General features: G+C 44.9%; 2 protein-coding genes across 2 annotated transcripts; one reads left to right on the forward strand and one right to left on the reverse strand.

Annotated features, from left to right (window-relative positions):
• The first annotated feature begins 584 nt into the window (after positions 1-584).
• On the forward strand, positions 585-14,556 carry ap4e1 (adaptor related protein complex 4 subunit epsilon 1). The gene is made up of 22 exons (XM_079743850.1): positions 585-698; positions 827-1,001; positions 1,393-1,464; positions 1,592-1,715; positions 1,832-1,905; positions 2,088-2,209; positions 2,392-2,551; positions 2,666-2,832; positions 2,934-3,007; positions 3,102-3,224; positions 3,360-3,469; positions 3,758-3,897; positions 4,784-4,896; positions 4,992-5,110; positions 7,578-7,880; positions 8,113-8,224; positions 8,460-8,598; positions 8,796-9,066; positions 9,144-9,752; positions 9,976-10,172; positions 12,470-12,630; positions 13,040-14,556. Exons 2-22 carry the CDS (start codon positions 867-869, stop codon positions 13,198-13,200), a joined length of 3,486 nt encoding a protein of 1,161 aa, XP_079599976.1. The 5' UTR covers positions 585-698; positions 827-866; the 3' UTR covers positions 13,201-14,556.
• A 1,348-nt stretch (positions 14,557-15,904) lies between these two features.
• Positions 15,905-19,970, reverse strand: cyp19a1b (cytochrome P450, family 19, subfamily A, polypeptide 1b; the record flags this gene model as incomplete). Its single annotated transcript, XM_079742944.1, has 8 exons — positions 15,905-16,503; positions 16,615-16,777; positions 17,033-17,147; positions 17,234-17,348; positions 17,636-17,812; positions 18,055-18,205; positions 19,027-19,181; positions 19,832-19,970. 8 exons carry the CDS (start codon positions 19,968-19,970, stop codon positions 15,905-15,907), a joined length of 1,614 nt encoding a protein of 537 aa, XP_079599070.1.
• Between the last annotated feature and the right edge of the window lie 1,360 nt (positions 19,971-21,330).

Below are 21,330 nucleotides of genomic sequence, written 5' to 3' on the forward strand. Positions count from 1 at the left end.
ATGCGATGCGACGTTAGTTTTATTTCTAACATTATTCTGTCAACAGACATTTACATCTATAGTCTGGCGTTATAACTGATTAACCTCGGGTGTACTGTGCAGTGGGTAAGAACATGTTTTATTAGCAGGCTGGTATTGCCCGTTGCCGTGCGCGAGCCTAGCATGAGCGAACTCTGCTACTAGAAGGACTGAATGAAATGTGTTGAAAACTGTCTCCAATGATAAAGAACACCGTTCCAATATCCATACTTCCACGAGTACACTTAAGCGTAGTACACTATCCGTACTCACTAAGTGCGCTAATTTTCAGATGTCAGTGTTGTTCCAAATCGAATACTCCGTGGTGCACTAACCGGAAATTACGATCACGACTGCCGCCGCTCCTCCCATCGCGAAGTGTGGATCGATGTACACTGTGTACATCGATCCACACTTCGCGATTTGACCGTTTTGAGTACACCATCCGGGTCCTTTCAGTACACTTATTTTTGCCCGATCTGAATTGGAACGCCCTACGTACTCAAACTAAGGCTAGTAAGTACGGATAGTATGGATATTGGAACACAGCAGGCTAATTTGGGAATCAGGCCCTATGTTCAAAATTCCGAACTACCCCTTTAATACAGTTTTACAATTGAAAGCGGACGTGACATCATCTTTGAGCTGCCGCCGCCGCTGCCCAATCAAAACAATGGCCGGTATGTCAAAATGATATTATACAACTCGGGATACCGTGAAACATGGAGGTGTAGATGTTGCCCTTTCTAATAAACGAGCCTTCGTTGGACAGATGAATTGAACGGTATATTATTATAAATATATATAGATCGATATCAGCTGGATCCAGTCCTCTGTGGGGCGTCAGGATGAGTGATGTGGTGGAGAGGACACTGACGGCGCTGCCCAGCCTGCTGTCCTCAGACCCCTCGCCGGGGAGACCGTCCTCCACCTCCAAACTGGGAACCCTGATCAGGGGGATCACTGAGCTAACATCCAAACACGTGAGTTTATTGTATTTGGGCATCGAACCACAGTGTGGTGGAAGGAGGAACCCCCCGCTCTGCGTTCCTCCTCAAGATGTCCTCCTTGCTAATAAATGTTGTTTATTCCTGCCCTCTTGGGGGTCGTGGTCAGTGTTGGGTCATAAGTATATGGCCTGTTAAGCCCTTTGAGACTGTACCGGTGATTAGGGCTATACAAATAAAATTGAATTGAATTGTGGTTGTGCTGAAACAGAGTCCACTGTCCTCACTGGTTGTCCTTCTCAGCCATGGACAATAACACATGATAACACATGGAAACAGATCCCACTGTCCTCACAGAGCCCCTTCCAGTCATGGACAATAACACACTCTAGGTTTATTTACTGTTTTTTCTGATTCCCCCCTCAAGGATGAAGAGAAACTTATTCAACGTGAACTTGTTTCCATCAAAGAGCAGGTGTCTTCTCCCAACACGACCATGGTACTGGTACTTTCCTGTTTGGTTTTTAATATGTGGAATATATTTTTGCCATTATGTTAAAATGTACATGAATGCATGGGTTACTTTTGAGGGATGTGTTTTGCTGATGTGTTGTGGACTCCTTCAGAGGCAGATGAAGGAGCTGATGGTGCGGGCGGTCTACTGTGAGATGCTGGGTTACGAGGCCTCCTTCAGCTACATCCATGCCATCAAACTGGCCCAGCAGGGCTCAGCTCTGGACAAGAGAGTCGGTACGTTATCTGGTTTCTTCATTGTCTCAATGTACAGAGACATTCTTAAGTAGACACATTTCGAATAAGGCAACTATTTGTGTATATATATTTTTGTATATTTATGTTTTTTTCAGGTTACCTGGCTGTATCCTTGTTTCTGAATGAGAGCCATGAGCTCTTGCTCCTTCTGGTCAACACTGTATTAAAAGTGAGTGTTTGCTTGATAATCTAAGTTAAGTGTTTGGATCACAGATAATCTAAATTGAGTGTTTGGATCACAGTAGTGCTACCTGGATCTCCAAACCCTCCCCTCACAGTGACAGGGAGGTTGCACATTGGATGAGGTGGATGTTTGTACACTGAGATGCTGATCTGTTGGTGTCTCTGCAGGATCTTCAGAGCACAAATCTGATAGAAGTGTGCATGGCGCTCACCGTTGTTGGTCAAGTATTTCCCAAAGATATGATCCCTGCAATCCTTCCCATGGTAGAGGAGAAACTCAATCACCCAAAGTAAGAACTGAAACACAGCTTTTAGTGTTGTAATTTCTATATAGCTTCAAACTTTACTTCACTTATTATAAAGTTGACATTTCTTTTTATTACATTGTTCTTCTGGATGTGTTTTTCTGGTCCTTCCGTGTTTTTCATGTATTGTAACAGAATAGGTTTTAACCCTCATAACTTCTAAACAGAGAGATTATCCGGAGGAAAGCCGTCCTGGCCCTCTACAAGTTCTACCTGATAGCGCCCAACCAGGTCCAACACATTCACAGCAAGTTCCGTAAGGCTCTGTGTGACAAGGACCCAGGCGTGATGTCTGCCTCACTACACATTTACCTGGAGATGGTCACGGTAGGCTCCTCCTCAAATCAGCCATGTCTAAATATCTAAGTATAATATGTTGCTTTGATTCATCAGGCTTCATCAAAGGACAGTATTACCATCCTGCTGATTCTTGCCCTACAGGAGAAGCCAGAGAGTTACAAGGATCTGGTGGTGAGTTTTGTGACCATCTTGAAGCAGGTGGTGGGAGGGAAACTTCCCATTGACTTCAACTACCACAGCGTACCCGCTCCCTGGCTTCAGATCCAGCTCCTCAGAATCCTATCCTTACTGGGGAAGAACGATCGGAGGTAACACAGGGACTCTGTCATCTATGTGATGAGTGCGGATGACCTGATGTTAGTGCAGTACGTTGGACGTGATTACATGTGATTGTTGTGGGTCTCTGCAGTACTAGTGAGATGATGTATGAGGTCCTGGATGAGTCTCTCCGACGAGCAGAAATGAACCACAACATCACCTATGGTACCTTAAATCGATCATGCATTCATGACTATTATGTATTTACTCAACTGTTCCTTGTACTCACACGTTTCCTTGTAAAAAAAATGTTTTCCAGCAATATTGTTCGAGTGTGTGAAGACTATTTACACAATTCACCCGAAAGCTGAGCTGTTGGAAAAAGCTGCAAAGTGCATTGGCAACTTTGTTCTGTCACCAAAAATAAACTTGAAATACTTGGGTAAGGTTTGGATCCAAATGACTTGCTTCTTAGATCTAATCTATATATGATAAGAGAATATTCATAGTAGTACATATATATTTATAGTAGTACATAAAACCTTGTTCATGCTGTTAACCTGCGTTGCTCTTGAAGGACTCAAAGCCCTCACCTATGTGGTGCAGCAGGATGCTAACCTGGCTTTGCAGCACCAGATGACCATCATCGAGTGCCTGGATCACTCAGACCTGATCATAAAGCGAGAGGTGGGAGGCAGCACAGTGTTTCTAGTTGGAAGAACTAGCATGACCAGTGTGGACAGATAACTGACTTGTGCACTTGTTATCTTTAATTTAGACAACATAAATGGTTTGAGATCTTACATTAATACCTTAATTCATTATTTTCGACCCACCTCATCCATCTGATCCAATTTATTAGCAGCTACTCAAAGTTGTATTGAATACTTTGGTTGTTTTCGGACTGGCATGATAGTCACTTTAGCAGACAAAGTGATAACTTAACTAATGTATTATTGTTGTGGTTAACGACAGACCCTGGAGCTGCTGTTTCGGATCACTAACGGTCAGAATGTTAAAGTGATCGTGGAGAAGTTGCTGGAATTCCTCCGTCACAGTAAGGACGACTACGTCACCATAGACCTCGGGGGAAAGGTGGCGGAGCTGGCAGAGAAATATCCTTCAGAAATGATTTCAAGCTCAATGTGGTGCATGAATGAATGAATGTATGAACACTTGGTATGATTCTCTTACATGTAATAGGTTGTACAGGTGCAATGTAGGGTGAGGTTGATTCTAGCAGTGAGATTGAGTACCCCCCTCCCTCCCTTTGAACCACGTAGAGACTTAAACAATGGCCTGTGGGGTGCCAGTAGGTATTCAAAAATGACCGTCTGCGCAATCATCGAGTAGCCAACTGTGAAGTGATGAGGTTTCTCCATGGATTTATGAATTGTATTTAGTTATTTAGTACAGTGACGTTGCTAGATATGAGTCCTGTCTCTAAACAAATCTGTATAGAGGCGGTAATCTCACTATCAACTAAACATTCCAGCGGTCAACAGTTTCATACTGTCCCTGATCATAGTTCTTGCCAATGTTTCCAACAATCAAGGCTGAGCTTGGTAAATATGGCCACTAGAAATGCAAGAAATAGTAAGTTATTGTAATTGAATAAACGGTCCAGTTTCCACACATTTTCGAAAGTAATTTTTTATCCCTATTTTCTGCAGTCCATGTTCCACACCGAAGCACGGCTGGTCACACAGCTTCTGACTTGCTTCTTACCGTTTCAGCTTTAATGTTTTATCTATTGGGGACATTCATATGCTATGCATTTGGATGATTACTCAGGATGTATTGCATATATAATCATAATTTGATGAAACAAGCTGCTTGTTGACACGGTTAAACTTAAACAGTCCTTACTTTCAGCATATTTTCCCAAACAAACCAAAAGCTGAGCAAGGCAGCAGTAAGGAGCGCTTACAAAACTGGTATTTAACTGAAGAAATAGCGTAACATTTCTAAAGGTGTTAATCTTCCTATAAACTAATGTACATATGCCCCGGACAACTCCTGGTTCATCAGGACCATGAACACAGTCTTCCTGCTGGTCGGAGACCAGATGCAGCCGGACATCCCCAACAGCTTCCTGAGAATGCTGTCTGAGGGTATGTTCACTTCTCAAGGGAGGTTCCTTCCCACCTCCTGGCCTTAGTTTCTAACACCTGCTCACTGCTTTCCTTCTCTGTGTGTCTGGCCCAAGGGTTTGAGAGCGCTGAGGAGGACCAGCAGCTGCGGCTGTTGGCGGTGGACTCCTATGTGTCTCTGCTCCAGGAGCGGCCCGCCACGCTGCCTCAGCGCTTCCTCCAGGTCATCAGCTGGGTGAGCAACACTGCCCACATCATCATCATCAACATCATCATCATCATCATCATCATCATCATCATCATCATCATCATAGGGCGGCATGGGGCTCAGGAGGTAGAGCGGGTCGGCTGATCACCGAAAGGTTGCTAGTTAGATCTTCAGCTCCTCCTTATTGAGTGTTGAGGTGTCCCTGAGGAAGGTACCTCACCCTAACTGATCCCGACAAGCTGGCTGTCGCCATGGTTGACTCCGCCGTCGGTGTGTGATTGTGTTTTATGAATGGGTGAATGTTAGGCTATATTCTAAAGTGCTTTGAGTTAGGAGAAGCGCTATATAAATGCAGTCCATGATCTCGACATATATTGAGAATGAAGGTATATGGTGCACACACGTATCATCTCGTCAGGGCTGCATTGGACGGCTTTAATTGCCTATGAGACAGCCCATCACAATATTTAAAGATTAATTATTTATAAAAAGTAATGGTGAATGCTAATTACAAGAGTTACTATATTTTATTAGCCCCTATTGTTTCTGTAACATTTTTTTTTTCCCCTCAAATTATGTAAGTCATACTGCAGCCTATACTGTAAGTCGAAAACTCTTGAAATTTTCAGGTGTCGTTACCAATAACCCCCACTACCCATAAACCCAAATTTGTGGTACTGCACCAAAAGGTGGCACTTTTGTAAAAAATCATGAATTAGGCTTATTTCTCCTCACCAGATTGACCTGGACTCAAAATTCTTTCAGAATATTAATCTCTAGAATCAGACGCATTTATAAAATCCTAAAAATTAAAAAAATTAAAAAAATGTATACTTTTACCACATTTTCATATTAAAGCTAAACTTGATAAAAAGATTCACAGGCTACAAAAATAATCAAAAATTCACCAAAATCGCCACATAAAATCTTTAGACCAACAGAATTTGTTTTACTTTGTTCCATTTGAGAAATATTGGCCAATAAAGTTGGAGCAGTTAGTCCATTTTTCTTATATGACCATTTTGTTATTATTATTATAAAAAAACTATTATTAGGTGGATACCAATACCCCCCACTACTAATAAACCCAAATTGTGGTACTGCACCCAAAGGTGGCGTTATTTAAAGAAAATATGAACTAGGCTTATTTCTCCTTACTAGATTGACCTAGACTCAAAATTCTTTCATCATATTAATCTCTAAAATCAGATGCATCTTTTTCACCCTGGTCTTCTGCTCTAAAAATGTTTACTTTTTCCACAATTTCATAGAAAAGCCAAACATCCACAGACTCAACCCATTTTGCCTATATGACCATTTTGTTATTGTATAACTACCATATGGCTATCATTAGGCGGGTACCATTAACAGTGCAAATTTTCAGATCTGTACTCTTTTAAGAAAGCCCTTAATTCTCTTGTGAAATGTGTGCTTGGAGTTTTCTTGATGTTGTGTGCTCATCAATCGACATTTTGATTATGTGAATGAGGCTTCATGCAGTACAGGAATGTCAGTGGCTCAATGGGATAATGCCGTGTACTGGTGATCCTTAGGTTGAGAGTTTGAATCCTGATTAGAGCATTATGAGCAAGCTGAACATTACAATCTGTCATTGCTACTCATTTAAGAAACACAACATTGAACAGCACCTGAAATTCATCAGGCAATCAACATTCCGGCTCTTTAGTTTCCAAGAATCTGACTGCCAAGACACAGTATGGCGTTAAGGGGAACTCCTTCGTTAACCATTTTTCCTTCATTATGTACTATGTCTTATTTTTATTTCTTCCGTTAGTGTTCTTGACAACAAATTTTATTTCCCCAAATCTCAAAAGATTTTTCAGGTATTTGCTTTTAAGAAAGCCCTTAATTCATTTGAGAAATGTTTGCGTGGAGTCTTCTGGATGTTATGTGCTTATCATTGACATTTTCACCATGTGAATGAGGCTATATTTCAGGTTTGTCAGTGGCTCAATGGGTTAATGCCTTGTACTGGTGATCCTTAGTTTGAGAGTTCGAATCCCGATTAGACTTATGAATGAGACTTATTATGAACAAGCTGAACATGACATTCGGCCATTGATCTGCAGCCCAGTCACCTGAAAGCCGAGGCACAGTTTGGCGTTAAGGGGAATATCAACATCTTTCCTTCATAATTATGTGTCATATTTATATATCTTCCATTACTGTGTTCTTGACTTTTCATTTTGCTCGGACCCCGTTAATCACCGCTTGCGGTTATATTTTTTCTTGATTCTTGATTTGTTTGACAGGCAGTCAATAAAGAATAATGCGTTAATGTGTTAATGATAAAAAGTCGCCATAAATATATGCATTTTTGAAGCTTTAAGAACCGAAAGCAATTTTTTGATAATGAATTAATAAATAAAACAATTACAATTATAATTCATTCATTCCTGTCAATGGATTCACCGTTCCCATAGGTCCCAGCGGCCTTAAGCCATTTGTGTTGTTCTCGCTCCCTGTGGACCAGGTGCTGGGGGAATACTCTAGCGTAAAGGAAGGTCTCGAGCCAGCCGTTGTCCTGAGACTCCTGGCCCCGCTGCTGGATCTGAGACACTGCAGCAGTGAGACCAAGAACTGGGTGCTGGCGGCCATGACCAAGCTGAGCGACGGCCCCGCCTGCCTGTCGGTGGCCCAGGAGCTGGCCGAGCGCCACGGCGGCTCCCTGGACACCACACTGAGGCAGAGGCTCCACGAGCTGCAGCACCTGGCCTCTGACGCCGAGCTGCAGCGCAGGGTGCTGCCCCGCGGCGACGGCCTGGAGGCCCTGGAGGTGAGGGGTCCCCTCAGAGACCCACTGAAGTCTCGTGTGGACCGTTGGGCTGCTGTGGTGCTCGATGACATGTTCCAATTCAGTCCTCGAAAGTCCCAATAAATTAAAGAGAATCTGATCAACTATAGACCAAGTAATTGACCTGACATTTTCCCATAATAGAAATCAAAAATTGGTGACACATCCTAATTGTTTTTCTTCTTTCTACACGTCCTGTCTGGACTCTGGACAGGTGGATTCGTCGTTGTCCTTTCTGGACGGGTTTGTTTCTGAGGCCCTGGCCGCGGGGGCGGCGCCGTACAAACCCCCCCATCAGAGACAGGAGGACCTGGCGCAGGAGAAAGGTATTGCCGGGAGATACCGCTCCTCCTTCACTCTGTAGGCCCGCCTTTATCCTGAGTGACACACTGCGAAGTATCATTAAAGAGCAGGTAGTGGCCATCCTGCTGAACGAGGCCTAACCCCCCCCAACTGTCTACATTGGCAATGGAACCAAGCTCTTATTGGCTGAGAGCCACACAGCCTCACCCCGAGAGGCCCTTCTTAACCATTCCAGTGTTGTTGCTTTCCCCCCCTCAGCTCTGAGCGTGGAGCCCTACGGCCTGTGTCTGCCTCTCAGCCTGTCCGCCTGCAGTATAGCAGAGAGACTCTCTCCCACCGTGCTCTCCATGAGCTCCGGCCTGTCGGGAAACAGCACCGAGCTCTCACCCAAAGGAAGGTATGGTGTAGATCTTAATGTAATGACAGTTCCTTAAGGACGCGATTTCTATTTCTTAATCACCCTTTCAAATGTATCCCTCTGACTGAAACACACGTTGTAGTGACTGTAGTAACTGGTTGTTAGTGAATAATGCCCTTGCGTGTGCCAGCATGGAGCTGGGCTCTGACACGTTGTCCTTCCCTCCGTCTCCTCAGCGGCGCTCTGAGGCTGGAGGGCGTGACCCGGGTGTGGGGCAAGGAGGGATACCTCGCCAAGGCGGCGGTGAAGCCGGAGGAGGCGGCCAAGACGGAGGTCCCCTGCCCCCTCTCGGTCCTCCAGGAAGGAGGCTCTGCCTCACGGACGCCCGTGGTCTCCTTGCCCGCCCCCGCCCCCGGGCCCACCCTGCAGGCGGAGCGGGAGAAGCAGCAGCTGGCCTCCTGTCTCTTCGTGGGTCTGGGCTCCCAGGGCGCCGCCGGGCCGTGTCTGGTGAGATTATGCCGCTCTCCTCCCGCTCTGAACCACCAGGTCTGACGTGGCGTCCCCTAACGCGTTCATCTCAACAGATGGGAAAAGCGGAGCCGACACGCCATCGCTTCAGGAAGAAGGTCAAAGGTCAAGGGTCGTCCTCGGGCGCCAGAGAGCCATCGGGTGACTCCCCCTCCCCTCTCTCCGCTCAGAGTGCCATTGATAACTTGCTGTGCAGCAGCCCACTGGACTCCGGCTCCACCCCCTCTCCGACTGACTCCGCCCCCTCTCCGGCTGACTCCGCCCCCTCTCCGGCTGACCCCGCCACATCTCCGGCTGACCCCGCCCCCCACCTCCCTCATGACCTTCCCGCCAACAACAGACCATGCGACGCACAAGAGGACCTCACGGAGGACACCGACGCAAGTGAAACGGTCGTCGAGGAGAACAGTGTGGCGGTGGGCGACCCAGACGCGCCTGGGGACCCCTATGACCCCGAGCCCCTCTGTTTGAGCCCCCATCTGCCCGAGGAGCTGTGTGGGCTGCCCCGCTCAGAGATCAGCCCCCTCTGCCGCGACGGCAGCCTGGCGCTCTCCGCCTGCTGCGTCCGCACCGACAGCTCCTCGCTGCTCGTCGTCTTCGTCTCCAACGTGTCCGACTCGGCCTCCCTGCGGTTTGCACTGCAGATGACCTCCGGTGACCTTGAGGTACTTCTTGAGGACGTTGTATTCTAACCTTGTTGTGTAACGTGTGTCTGCCCAGGGCCTGCGGGTGGAGATTACAAAGATGCTATCATTGGATGTGAAACAAACTAATTAAACAAATGAAAAGATAAACGTCCTAGTGTAGGGCCATACCTTAACCAAACACTAGGATGCTGAAGCGTCCAGCTGGCTGTTCAGTCATTGGGTGTTTGTTGTTGGTGTGCAGGTGTCACGTGTGTGTGGTGGCCCTGAGGAGGAAGAGCAGGTGGAGGGCCACAGTGTGGCGGTGTACCAGTACTCCCTGGTCCCCACCAGGCCTTCGGTCCACATGGAGCTGGCCGGCCGGGCGTCCTACCAGCGGCCTGACGGGGAGCCTCAGAGCACGCCCTTCTCCTACGCCCTCTCCCTGCCCGACTTCATCAGGTGCCGTATCCAAGCTCTACGTTTATCTGTTCATTATCTGTTCATTTGCTGACTGACTTGTGCGATGGAAATCTGCCTAAACTGAATTTAGTAAATTATTTTGGAAAAGGTATCTTGCGTGATAGTACAAGCAAGATTCAAATGCAATGAGCTCAGGAGAATATTTTTTCTTCGACTGTATTTAGTCTGAACATGGTCAGTGGAACAACTTTTCCTTGGGCTCTTAAGAGAGAATGATATCGGGCCAAACCTAGACACTTAACAAATCACTGCTTGTATGAGTATGTCTTGTACAACCCCAATTCCAGTGAAGTTGGGACGTTGTGTAATACGTAAATAAAAACGGAATACAATGATTTGCAATTCCTTTTTAACCTATATTCAAATGAATATACTACGAAGACAAGGTATTTAATGTTTAAACTGAACGCCCCCCCCCCACACACACACACACACAGTGACGTCACACTGTTACGGAAGTAAAGTTTGAGCGCAAACAAGCTGTTTCACGCACTTATTGAGGTGCCTTTTTGGAGGGCGCGAATACTCCCCCTGGCTCAGACTTAGATTTTTGTAGCTTAGCAGATATAAAACATGTACAGTGGGGCAAAAAAGTATTTAGTCAGCCACCAATTGTGCAAGTTCTCCCACTTAAAAAGACGAGAGAGGCCTGTAATTTTCATCATAGGTGAACCTCAGCTATGAGAGACAAAATGAAAAAAACAATCCAGAAAATCACATTGTCTGATTTTTTAAGAATTTATTTGCAAATTATGGTGGAAAATAAGTATTTGGTCACCTACAAACCAGCAAGATTTCTGGCTGTCACAGACCTGTAACTTCTTCTTTAATAGGCTCCTCTGTCCTCCACTTGTTACCTGTATTAATGGCACCTGTTTGAACTCCTTATCAGTATAAAAGACACCTGTCCACAACCTCAAACAGTCACACTCCAAACTCCACTATGGCCAAGACCAAAGTGCTGTCAAAGGACACCAGAAACACAATTGTAGACCTGCACCAGGCTGGGAAGTCTGAATCTGCAATAGGTAAGCAGCTTGGTGTGAAGAAATCAACTGTGGGAGCAATTATTAGGAAATGGAATACATACAAGACCACTGATAATCTCCCTCGATCTGGGGCTCCACGCAAGATCTCACCCTGTGGGGTCAAAATGATCACAAGAACGGTGAACAAAAATCCCAGAACCACACGGGGGGACCTAGTGAATGACCTCCAGAGAGCTGGGACCAAAGTAACAAAGGCTACCATCACTAACACACTACGCCGCCAGGGACTCAAATCCTGCAGTGCCAGACATGTCCCCCTGCTAAAGCCAGTGCATGTCCGGGCCCGTTTGAAGTTTGCTAGAGAGCATTTGGATGATCCAGAACAGGATTGGGAGAATGTCATATGGTCAGATGAAACCAAAATAGAACTTTTTGGTAAAAACTCAACTCGCCGTGTTTGGAGGAGAAAGAATGCTGAGTTGCATCCAAAGAACACCATACCTACAGTGAAGCATGGGGGTGGAAACATCATGCTTTGGGGCTGTTTTTCTGCCAAGGGACCAGGACGTCTGATCCGTGTGACGGAAAGAATGAATGGGGCCATGTATCGTGAGATTTTGAGTGAAAACCTCCTTCCATCAGCAAGGGCACTGAAGATGAAACGTGGCTGGGTCTTTCAGCATGACAATGACCCAAAACACACCGCCCGGGCAACGAAGGAGTGGCTTCGTGAGAAGCATTTCAAGGTCCTGGAGTGGCCTAGCCAGTCTCCAGATCTCAACCCCATAGAAAATCTTTGGAGGGAGTTGAAAGTCTGTGTTGCCCAGCGAAGGCCCAAAAACATCACTGCTCTGGAGGAGATCTGCATGGAGGAATGGGCCAAAATACCAGCAGCAGTGTGTGAAAACCTTGTAAAGACTTACAGAAAACGTTTGACCTCTGTCATTGCCAACAAAGGGCATGTAGCAAAGTATTGAGATGACCTTTTGTTATTGACCAAATACTTATTTTCCACCATAATTTGCAAATAAATTCTTTAAAAATCAGACAATGTGATTTTCTAGATTTTTTTTTTTCATTTTGTCTCTCATAGCTGAGGTATACCTATGATGAAAATTACAGGCCTCTCTCATCTTTTTAAGTGGGAGAACTTGCATAATTGGTGGCTGACTAAATACTTTTTTGCCCCACTGTATACATATGTCAACAGTCTAAAGCAAAGGAAAATTAAAAAAAAGCATGATATCACCCCTTTAATGGTTCCTTGTGTTCCCCTGGGTGGAGCAGGCCTCTGAGCGTGTCCACAGAGGAGTACGGACGGCTGTGGCTGGCCTCCTCCAACGACACCAAGCAGAACCTGGCGCTGCTCAGCAAGGAGCCCGACCCCTTGAGGGCCACGCTGCACCGCCTGAGGGACCGACTGCAGCTCAACATCGTGGACATCATAGGTGGGGACGGACAGACTCTGCAACCCTCAACACACCAGGGAAATACGTTTCATCCATGAAATGTCATGACTGTTGTTCCGGGTTAAGATTTTAAAAGTAGAGGCTCAGTACTCACCTGGTAGAGCACGTACCTATAAGGCTCAGTCCTGATCGCAGCGACACCGGTTCGATTCCTGCCAGTGTTCCTCCTCTCTCTCTCCCATACCTTCCTGTCGATCATAATAAGCATAAGAATGCAAAAATATTTTTAAAATATAATTCTTTCATGTTTATCTTTTCTTTTTTACCATCCTTAGAAAATAACTGCTCTGATAGCGATCTTGTATCTGTATTGGCCATCATGAGGAGTTATTTTGACTGACCTCAGTTAATACATGTCCCTTTTTAATGGATTTCCTTCTCATTCCAGCTTCGGAGGGCATCGTGGCCTGCCAGCTGCTGCAGGGCCCACCCTGCCTGATGCACTGCCGCCTCAACGCCGGCTGCCTGGCTGTGTGGCTGCGCTCCTCTCTCCCTGAGCTCCCAGACTGCCTGCTGTACCACTGTCAGAGGGCCCTGGCCCAGCACTGACAGAGGGCCCTGGCAAAGCACTGTCAGAGGGCCCTGGCAGAGGGCCCCTGGCTGAACACTGACTGAGGGCCCCTGGCTGAGCTCTGACAGCTCCCTGGCCCGGCACTGACTGAGGGCCCCTGGCTGAGCTCTGACAGGCCCCTGGCTGATCAATGACCGAGGGCCCCTGGCTGAGCACTGACAGTCACTCATCACTACATATAACTTATTGCCTGAAAAACCAACGAACAACAAACCAGGTTGACGTCATGCCGTTTGCCTCTTCCTCATGGAGACGCCCAGGAGAGGAGTTGACTGAGTGTACTTCCGCAGATATGAGTCACGCATGGTGATGGTAGTTTACTGAACACAGACATGTCTTAATTAATAGAGCGGGCCTGCCAGGACTTGAAGACTTAAACTGGCGGGATGAATAGTGAGTTTTCCTTTCTGCTTTTGTTTTTGTTTGGTTGAAGAACACTGCAAACTCTTGAATAACACGTCTGACTGGCACTTTTAGTAAGAGTTTGTTCTGAGAGGTCTTTAGAGATTCATTTCATTGGATCAAGAGCTGCAGCAGTGAAAACATAATGTGTGAAACAGCCTGTGTCATTTTGTCCATGTCACGTTCCGTCCTACAATCAATGGAATAGGAATAAGTTAATATGATTTTAGCAAATCTCAGTCATTTGATGGAGATTTCTCAAAAATTCATCACAACGATACCAAAGTTTAAGTAATAATCAAATTAGTTCATCGGTACAGAAGGAAAATGAAGTACACTGTTAGTGGTGTGGTTACTAGTTATCAGTAGAGTAAGATACAGACTTCGGCAAGCAGCCTTTTATTTTGGTTTGCCTTAATACTACTGAGTATCCACTCCCTACAAGGCCTCATTATGGTGGTCTGTCAGGAGTATAAAAATCTGCTGTTCCAGATTCAAGCACTTATCCTGCTGAAAAATGTCTTGAAACCGGGGGGGGGGATTTTTGGTTATTGACATCTCCCGTTCTTTTGATGTCCTTTATTCTCTGTCCCACTTTCTCTATGCAGTCACACATTTCATTCATACTAAGTGCTGAATCCTAGTGGTCTTTGATTATTATATTTTTATATTAATGCTCACCCTCCAACATGTTTATGGACTATATATTCTTAAAGAAATAATTTTTCTATTGATTTCAAAAGTATTATCTAGGGTTCTCATTCTAGTTGATTCCATGGCTGTATGTCTGCAGTCTGCAGAGATTTATTTTGGCATGAACTATTAAGATGACAAGATAATATGTTTTTGTTTGATTTGTCTTGGTGTGAAGCACAATATGACACATACAATCTGAAGTTTTAACGGGATACTAAGGTGGCTTTTGATTGTGCCTGTGGTACAGAAATATCAGTGTTCTTTTAGTGCCTGACAGCTATTATAACTTATGAATAAATTGAGCTTTTTAAACAGACATGATTGTGGGTTTTTTTAGGCTTCTGCGTTGGCAATAAAACTAAAGAAAATCCAAAGAAATAAAGTATGCTAGCATATATATTTAGTGATTTGTTCAGAATAGGATGGTTGGTTTCCGATAAGACCAATGCTATGAAAATATATCTTTATAATATTCTAAAAAAATCGCAAAAGCCATTGAATGAAACATTTGAACATTTTTTTGGATTTCACTCTTCAATAAAAACGGGAGATAGTTAGTCAAACCTTGCCACACATCCCTTTCCATTAGGATTATTATAGGGCATTTATACATATTTTGATGTATTTAACTTAAGTTTTGAAACTGATAGTGCATCTTTTCCCAAGTTATTGGACACTTTGTAAGTGCGCTTTAAGCCTTATTTGGAGGGGATGAGACCACAATAGGGGAAAATGCGCAAAACATAACTGTGACAAACAACTCTGTCAGAATCCCATTTGGGGCGGTTTAGACACGAAGGCTGTACAAAGGACCACCTCATGAGAGAGCTGTTGAGGCTTTTCCATAAAAAACCATGATGTGTGGTGCTGGTGTGTCCCACATTTTGTTGCTCTGATTGGTTGTCGGTCTATGCAATTGCATCAAAAAGAATTTTGGTTTGCTGCTGTTGATAACGCCCCTTGGAAATCGGAAAATGATCTGAGAAGTTCATAACATTTCTTAGAATTACAAATTCTGTCATTTATTTATGCAGTCCAATTATTGTCTTTCGAGTCAGTAATATTAGGATGAGACACATTACTTATCTTACATTAACACCCAAAGAAAGACAAACCAACAGATTCACCTCTTTATCATACCATTATGTGGCTTTACAAAAAAATGCAATGCCGTACACATTGATTACAGTGCTGAAGTTGCTAATGGGACCACAGCCGTTTATGGTAACAAAACCTTTGTCAATGGGTAACCCATGGATGAGTTCATCTTAAATTATGTTCACATAAAAATCAATGTGAAAAGAGGATACGTTTAAGATATGACAGTTTTATGAAGTATGTACCAGTTATATGTTTTTAAATGATGTTTTTTAATGAAATTACAGAAAATCTAAATAATTCTAATCCGTCTCTTCTAAAATGGTGGATAAGCAATTTAGCTCATGTTAAATTGACCAATAGCAGTCTCCTGTATCCCCAAATTGTTGCTATTGTAAATGTAACCAGCGGTATTAGGATTTCAGTTGCCCCCTGTTGAGACCCAACAGGGAACCAAAATGGCTGCTTGGTTCATGCCGCCTCATTCTATTGATCAGCGGTCGTTGGGGAGGTGGTCCACCGGCCGGGCCTGGGGATGAACCGCATGGCGAGACCTTGTTCGTCCTCCACGGGCTGCTGAGACAGGTTGTTGGTCTGTCTGAGGGTACTGAGGCTGAAGCCCCGCCGCGGGCACACTGTGAAGCGGGTCAACAGAGTCACCAACACGGCCTTCATCATCACCATGGCGATGTGCTTGCCCACGCAGGAGCGTGGACCGCTGCCAAAAGGCTGGAAGTACCGACTGGGCACCTGCAGTGAGAGGAGAGAGAGAGATGCCTCCACACATGTAATAAATAGGACTCTGGGTTTCTGTCCTTCGTTCATAACTCTCTCCGTACTCACCAATTTGTCAAAGTTTTCCAGGCTGAACTTGTTTGGTTTGGGGAAGAAGTCGGTGCGGTGCATGAGGCCCATGTTGAGGATGATGTTGGTTCCCTTGGCGATCTTGGTGCCGTCGATGACGTCGTCCTCCAGTGCCTTGCGCATGGTGAAGTCCACCACGGGGTGGAACCTCAGACACTCGTTGATGAATTTCTCCAGCACCTTCAGGTTCTGGAAGTCCATGTGCTCCACCTCCTTGCTGCCTGGTTATCACAATGCAACCAAGGAGTCATTCGACTGTATAGGCTTGCCTTGTTGTGATAGTTTGACCTGTAGACTGCTGATGCTGGTGATGTTAGCCAGAAGAGCTTCACCTAATTCCTGGAGCATCTCCTCCACCAGCATCAGCTCCACCTCTGGGTTCTGCTTGAGCAGCATGAGCATGAAGAACAGGCTGACGGACAGCGTGTCCGGGGCTGCGATCACCATCTCCAGCACACACTGTCTGACGTTATCTCCCGATAGCTCACCATGGTTCTGGAAAACAGGGAGAGAAGGAACATGAAACATCCAGATGTTAACCAAACCCAGGACATGGGCTGATACTGTCTGGTTTAGTGCAGGGTTTCTCAACACTGGGATGGTCGGACATTCCTGATAGGGGCGAGGGAGATCTCAGAATTATGGGCTATGGCTTTGAAATGTTGTCATAACATTTTTACTGAAAGGTTTCCAGATTTTCAGAATGAGCCCAAAAAAGGCTGTGGACAAACGGTGTCATGTTATTGAGACCTGAGCAAAGATGAGTTCTGACGTGAAGTCATGTTCATCATCCAGCTTTTCAGATTCAGCCAGTGTCTTCCTTTTCAGCTCAATCAGGTTCTCAATTGCATCCTGGAGTTCTTTCCTGTAGACAAACAAACCCATGAAATGCATGAGCTTCAAGAATCATCAATACTTCAGTTTATTCTGTGTGCTGTGCAAAGGCCTTACGCTGCTTTCTTGTGCTTATTGGTAAACCATCCGACTTTGAAGAACAGGTCGGGCTTGATCAGAACTGATTGCCAGGTCTCAAAGTAGTTGTGAATCTTCAAGAGAAGCTCCTTCTCTGTATTGAGAAAGATTAGAATAAATTAATGTTATTAATCCCAAGAAATTATTTAAAAACCTTAAAAGAAAATTTAAAAAATTAAAAATATACACTACAAAGCATACACAGAAACTTTTCTATATAAATCAACATAAATGTAATGTAAAGATCCGGTCTATTATAGCAGGTAAGCCTTATTAGGTAAACATAAGTTATATTGTACTCAGTTGTAATCAGCTTCCTCCTTTACAAAACCCTCTAAACAGAGACCTTAAGTCTGGCTGAGTGGGGGCTCTGCTACTGACCATCCAGGGGCACCCTGAGGAACAGCCGGTTGGAGATGTCAACAACGATGCACCTTAGCAGGTTCAGGACGTCCACGTGGCCGGAGGCGTCCGTCATCTCCTGAACCCCCTCCAGGTGCTCTGCGGTGGAGCGAACACAGATCCCCACGGTTCTCTGGAGCCCGGGGCCAGTCAGAGCTGTGGAGGCAAGCCCACCGTAACGCAACAACAACATGCAATCTGACGTGGTGGTTAGTTTCTTTGAGTTTCTCTGAATTGAAGAACTGACGTCTCTGCATGCAAGCGAGTAAGCAAGCAGGGGTGCATTTCTGTGCAAAGAGAGAAAAAGAGATGGGAGAATATTGTTTTGGCCAACTATGTGTCTTGAATCCACAACAACATGTACACTAAATCTATATTCTGAGGCATGGCCTGCTCACCTTTAGAAAAATATGCCCTCACTTTCTTCCAGAGGGGAACGTCACTGTTGAAGATGATCCCTCTGCCTTCCATGCCGATGCATTCTAGCCCCCTTTTGCTGCCGAACCGGGCAGTGTAGTGAGCACTCTTCAGGACGTGGTACACCGCAGTGGACCTGCACAGGACCACAGGCTATTATGACCACACATTACTAACCTCATATATACACACCACAACATTCAGGATATGTACACCATATATGTAGATCATCTCATGAACATGCAAGATATATGCACTCTATATTTATAGACTTATAAACAAATAAACAATCAGGATGTATGCAACATATGTATATTAATCAACAAAAATTCGCCGAAGGCAATGTGAATAGTAGGGAATAATCCCCGAGACCGAAAGTCAGGCCCTGCGTAGCTAATCGGGAGGACCGGATGGGCCAGTCTGACTTTTTGGCCGCGAGGGCCGGTGTTCAATTATTATTTTTATTTATTTATTTATTTATTTTGTGCCGCGGTGCGGGGGCACCCCCTAGTGCGCACACACTGCGCCCAGTGCCCACTTGCCGTTGTATTTAGGTCACGCGGTGAACACCAGGGCTGAAAAAGGTTCCCACTCCGGCCCTGCCGAAGGTCCACTATTCACGGAGCCTGAGGTGAATAATTGTTTTAGTATATACTACACATGAACACTTCAAAAATAAACAAGATAACACTTTGTGCAGGGGATTTATTTATTTTTATTAGCGGCTTATTTGTTTTTATTAGCGTGACGAGATGACCGTCAGGCGCGCTCCCCATTAGAAAACAATATCCCGAGTTTGAGATCTCAATCATGGGATATTGCCCAATATCCTGAGATAGCGAACCAATCAAATCGCGCCATCTAAGGAGGATCACGTGTAGCATATACTAAATATATATATACCATGTAGACACCTTATATAGGCCAACTTATGAACAGTGGTTAAAGTAAACTTGCTTGCTGAGGATGAGTGTCTCCTCTCCGTTGATCCAGACGCGCACCAGGCTGCCGTACTTCTCGTTGTAGTAGTTGCTGGCAGTTCCTATCCCGGTGCACATGAACCTGCAGTAGGACAGGAGGGGCCCGATCCCGCCGCAGAACGCAGGCCCTGACAGCGGGTCATACTCAGGACTCAGGAGCCAGTCTACCCTGTCAACCCCAGACCAGCTGCCCTCCCACAAGGTCTCTGGACCAAAGCCTGTGCGCTTCTTCTAGCAGGTTCTCTGTCGCTCTGTGCTCAGGTCTCATTGAAGAGGACCATATGGCTACAGGAAAAGATCCCTTTACAAGTATACAGTAAATCCTGGTGTTTTACAAATACACTTGACTCTTTATATGACATGTGCAAAGAGGAGGGTGCATTTCTTACTAATAACTTACCAATTACTTACAAATAAACTAATATTAGTCTATTACTAATAACTTACTCATAAACCAGTACTAATATTAGTTTATTAGTAATGACTTACTAATAAACCAGTAATAATATTAGATTATTAACAATAACTTAGTAATAACAAACAAATAAACTATTACTTATTAGTTTATTAATAATAAATGACTAATAAGGGGTGGGGATTAAATCATCTGATGAACAGAGCCCTCTGGACGCCTCAAAAGTTCCCCAGGAAGAGGATGAAGGTTCTTGTATTGATTTGCTGGTAGACATTATTCTCTATATATAATAACATAATGTATTTATTAATCATGCTGGAGAACTGAGCTGAGCCCTGAAGGAGGGTCTCAGAAGGGTCTTACCGGGCAGCGATGGAGGGCCGGTTCTCCTCCGGCTCCACGTGGCCCAGAGCAGCAGGCACAGCAGCAGCAGCATCCCGCCGGTGGCTCCAGACACAGAGCCCTCTGCTGCGGGGTGCGTGACCAGGGACCCCACAGACATCACTTCCCTGTCTGAAACACACCTGACAGCCGCTCTCCTTCACTCCTCTAATTATACGCAAAGAGGTTTAGCCAGAGATGAGCTTCAACAAAAACAATAACAAACCAGGGCTGGCTGCTAGGCCCGGGAGTTACCAGGGCTTATCCATTTAGTCCAAACAAAAATACATTAACAGCCTTGGCCTGGAGACCTTTGCCTTTTAATCTGCCCTGGCCTTCAGGTGCAGGGTGCTGCGAGGTGCATCCAGTGGAACTACAACACACCCACGGCGGGCTGATTTTTCAAATCACCACCCTTTGGTTCCCAGGTGTAGCATACTAGTAGACATACTAACGCCATTTTCCCCTTGCAGTCGCCTCTGCAACCTTGAGTTGTCAAAGAATGATATGATCAAAAACAATGCATCTTCTGTACTTTATACTTCACTCCACTTAACTGATTACAAATGTTATGTTTTTTTGTTTTTGAAAAAATTAAAAGTGAAAAAAATGAGAATATTTACCTTTCATTTTCTACAAAAAATCCTTGTGCTAGAATCTGCTGTTTCTGCAATGGGCCACCTGCGTGAGGAACCTTCTACCCCACCAAATAAATCCCAGAGGGACTGAGGGTTTATAAATCCCCTGGTTAAGCATCCACTTCACCGTTGCTTAGGAACAACATAACTAATTTTGGGTTGCGGCCCACATGGAAATGGATGGACATAATACTGAACACACAAAGCCTGAGGAAAAAATACAACTTCCAGGAAGTGAAGCTTCAAGATGAACAAAGGCTCTTTATCATTACTCATAGGAATACTCAGCCTTTCTTCCCTAATCATCGTAATTCACATTTTGAGACAAGCTCACATCTTTTGATTTGGTTCATAGAAGAGAGAAGACCTCCCTCCCAATGTCCCATTCTTAAAGTGGAGAGCTCTTTCAAGGGAAAATAATTAGCTGGGTCTGGCTGACCCATGCTAAATAGATGCTTGGTTTTCCCCAGCCATTCATGCTAGGACAAAGACAGAAAACAAAGAAGTGATGTCACTTCTTTTTTAAAATAGTTGAATGAGCCATTTCAAAACACTATCAATTGGTCTCTCTCTCTCTCTCTCTCTCTCCCTCTCTCTCTCTCTCTCTCTTTCTCTCTCTCTCTCGCTCTCTCTCTATATATGTGTGTGTTTACATGACGTCTCTGATCATCAATAAGTTGAAGCACTTGAAGGTACACAGGGAGATGAAGAAGTTATCATAGAAGTAATGCCTATCTGCAATATGTTGCAAGACGGTTCAGTATAAGGGGGTTTCTTTTATACCAAAGTTAAGCATTCTCTCTCCTAGTTGTCATAGAAACGAAATCCAAAAGATCATGTTTT

The sequence above is a fragment of the Pollachius pollachius genome (genome assembly GCF_949987615.1).
Source record: "Pollachius pollachius genome assembly, chromosome: 9".
NCBI lineage: Eukaryota > Metazoa > Chordata > Actinopteri > Gadiformes > Gadidae > Pollachius > Pollachius pollachius.

What these genes read in the sequence shown, in the direction of transcription:
- ap4e1 (XM_079743850.1), top strand. Translation starts at nt 867, where the DNA reads ATGAGTGATGTGGTGGAGAGGACACTGACGGCGCTGCCCAGCCTGCTG. An exon ending in CTGAGCTAACATCCAAACAC is followed by an intron (nt 1,002 to 1,392) that starts GTGAGTTTATTG and finishes TCCCCCCTCAAG; the next exon opens with GATGAAGAGAAACTTATTCA. An exon ending in TTTACCTGGAGATGGTCACG is followed by an intron (nt 2,552 to 2,665) that starts GTAGGCTCCTCC and finishes CTTGCCCTACAG; the next exon opens with GAGAAGCCAGAGAGTTACAA.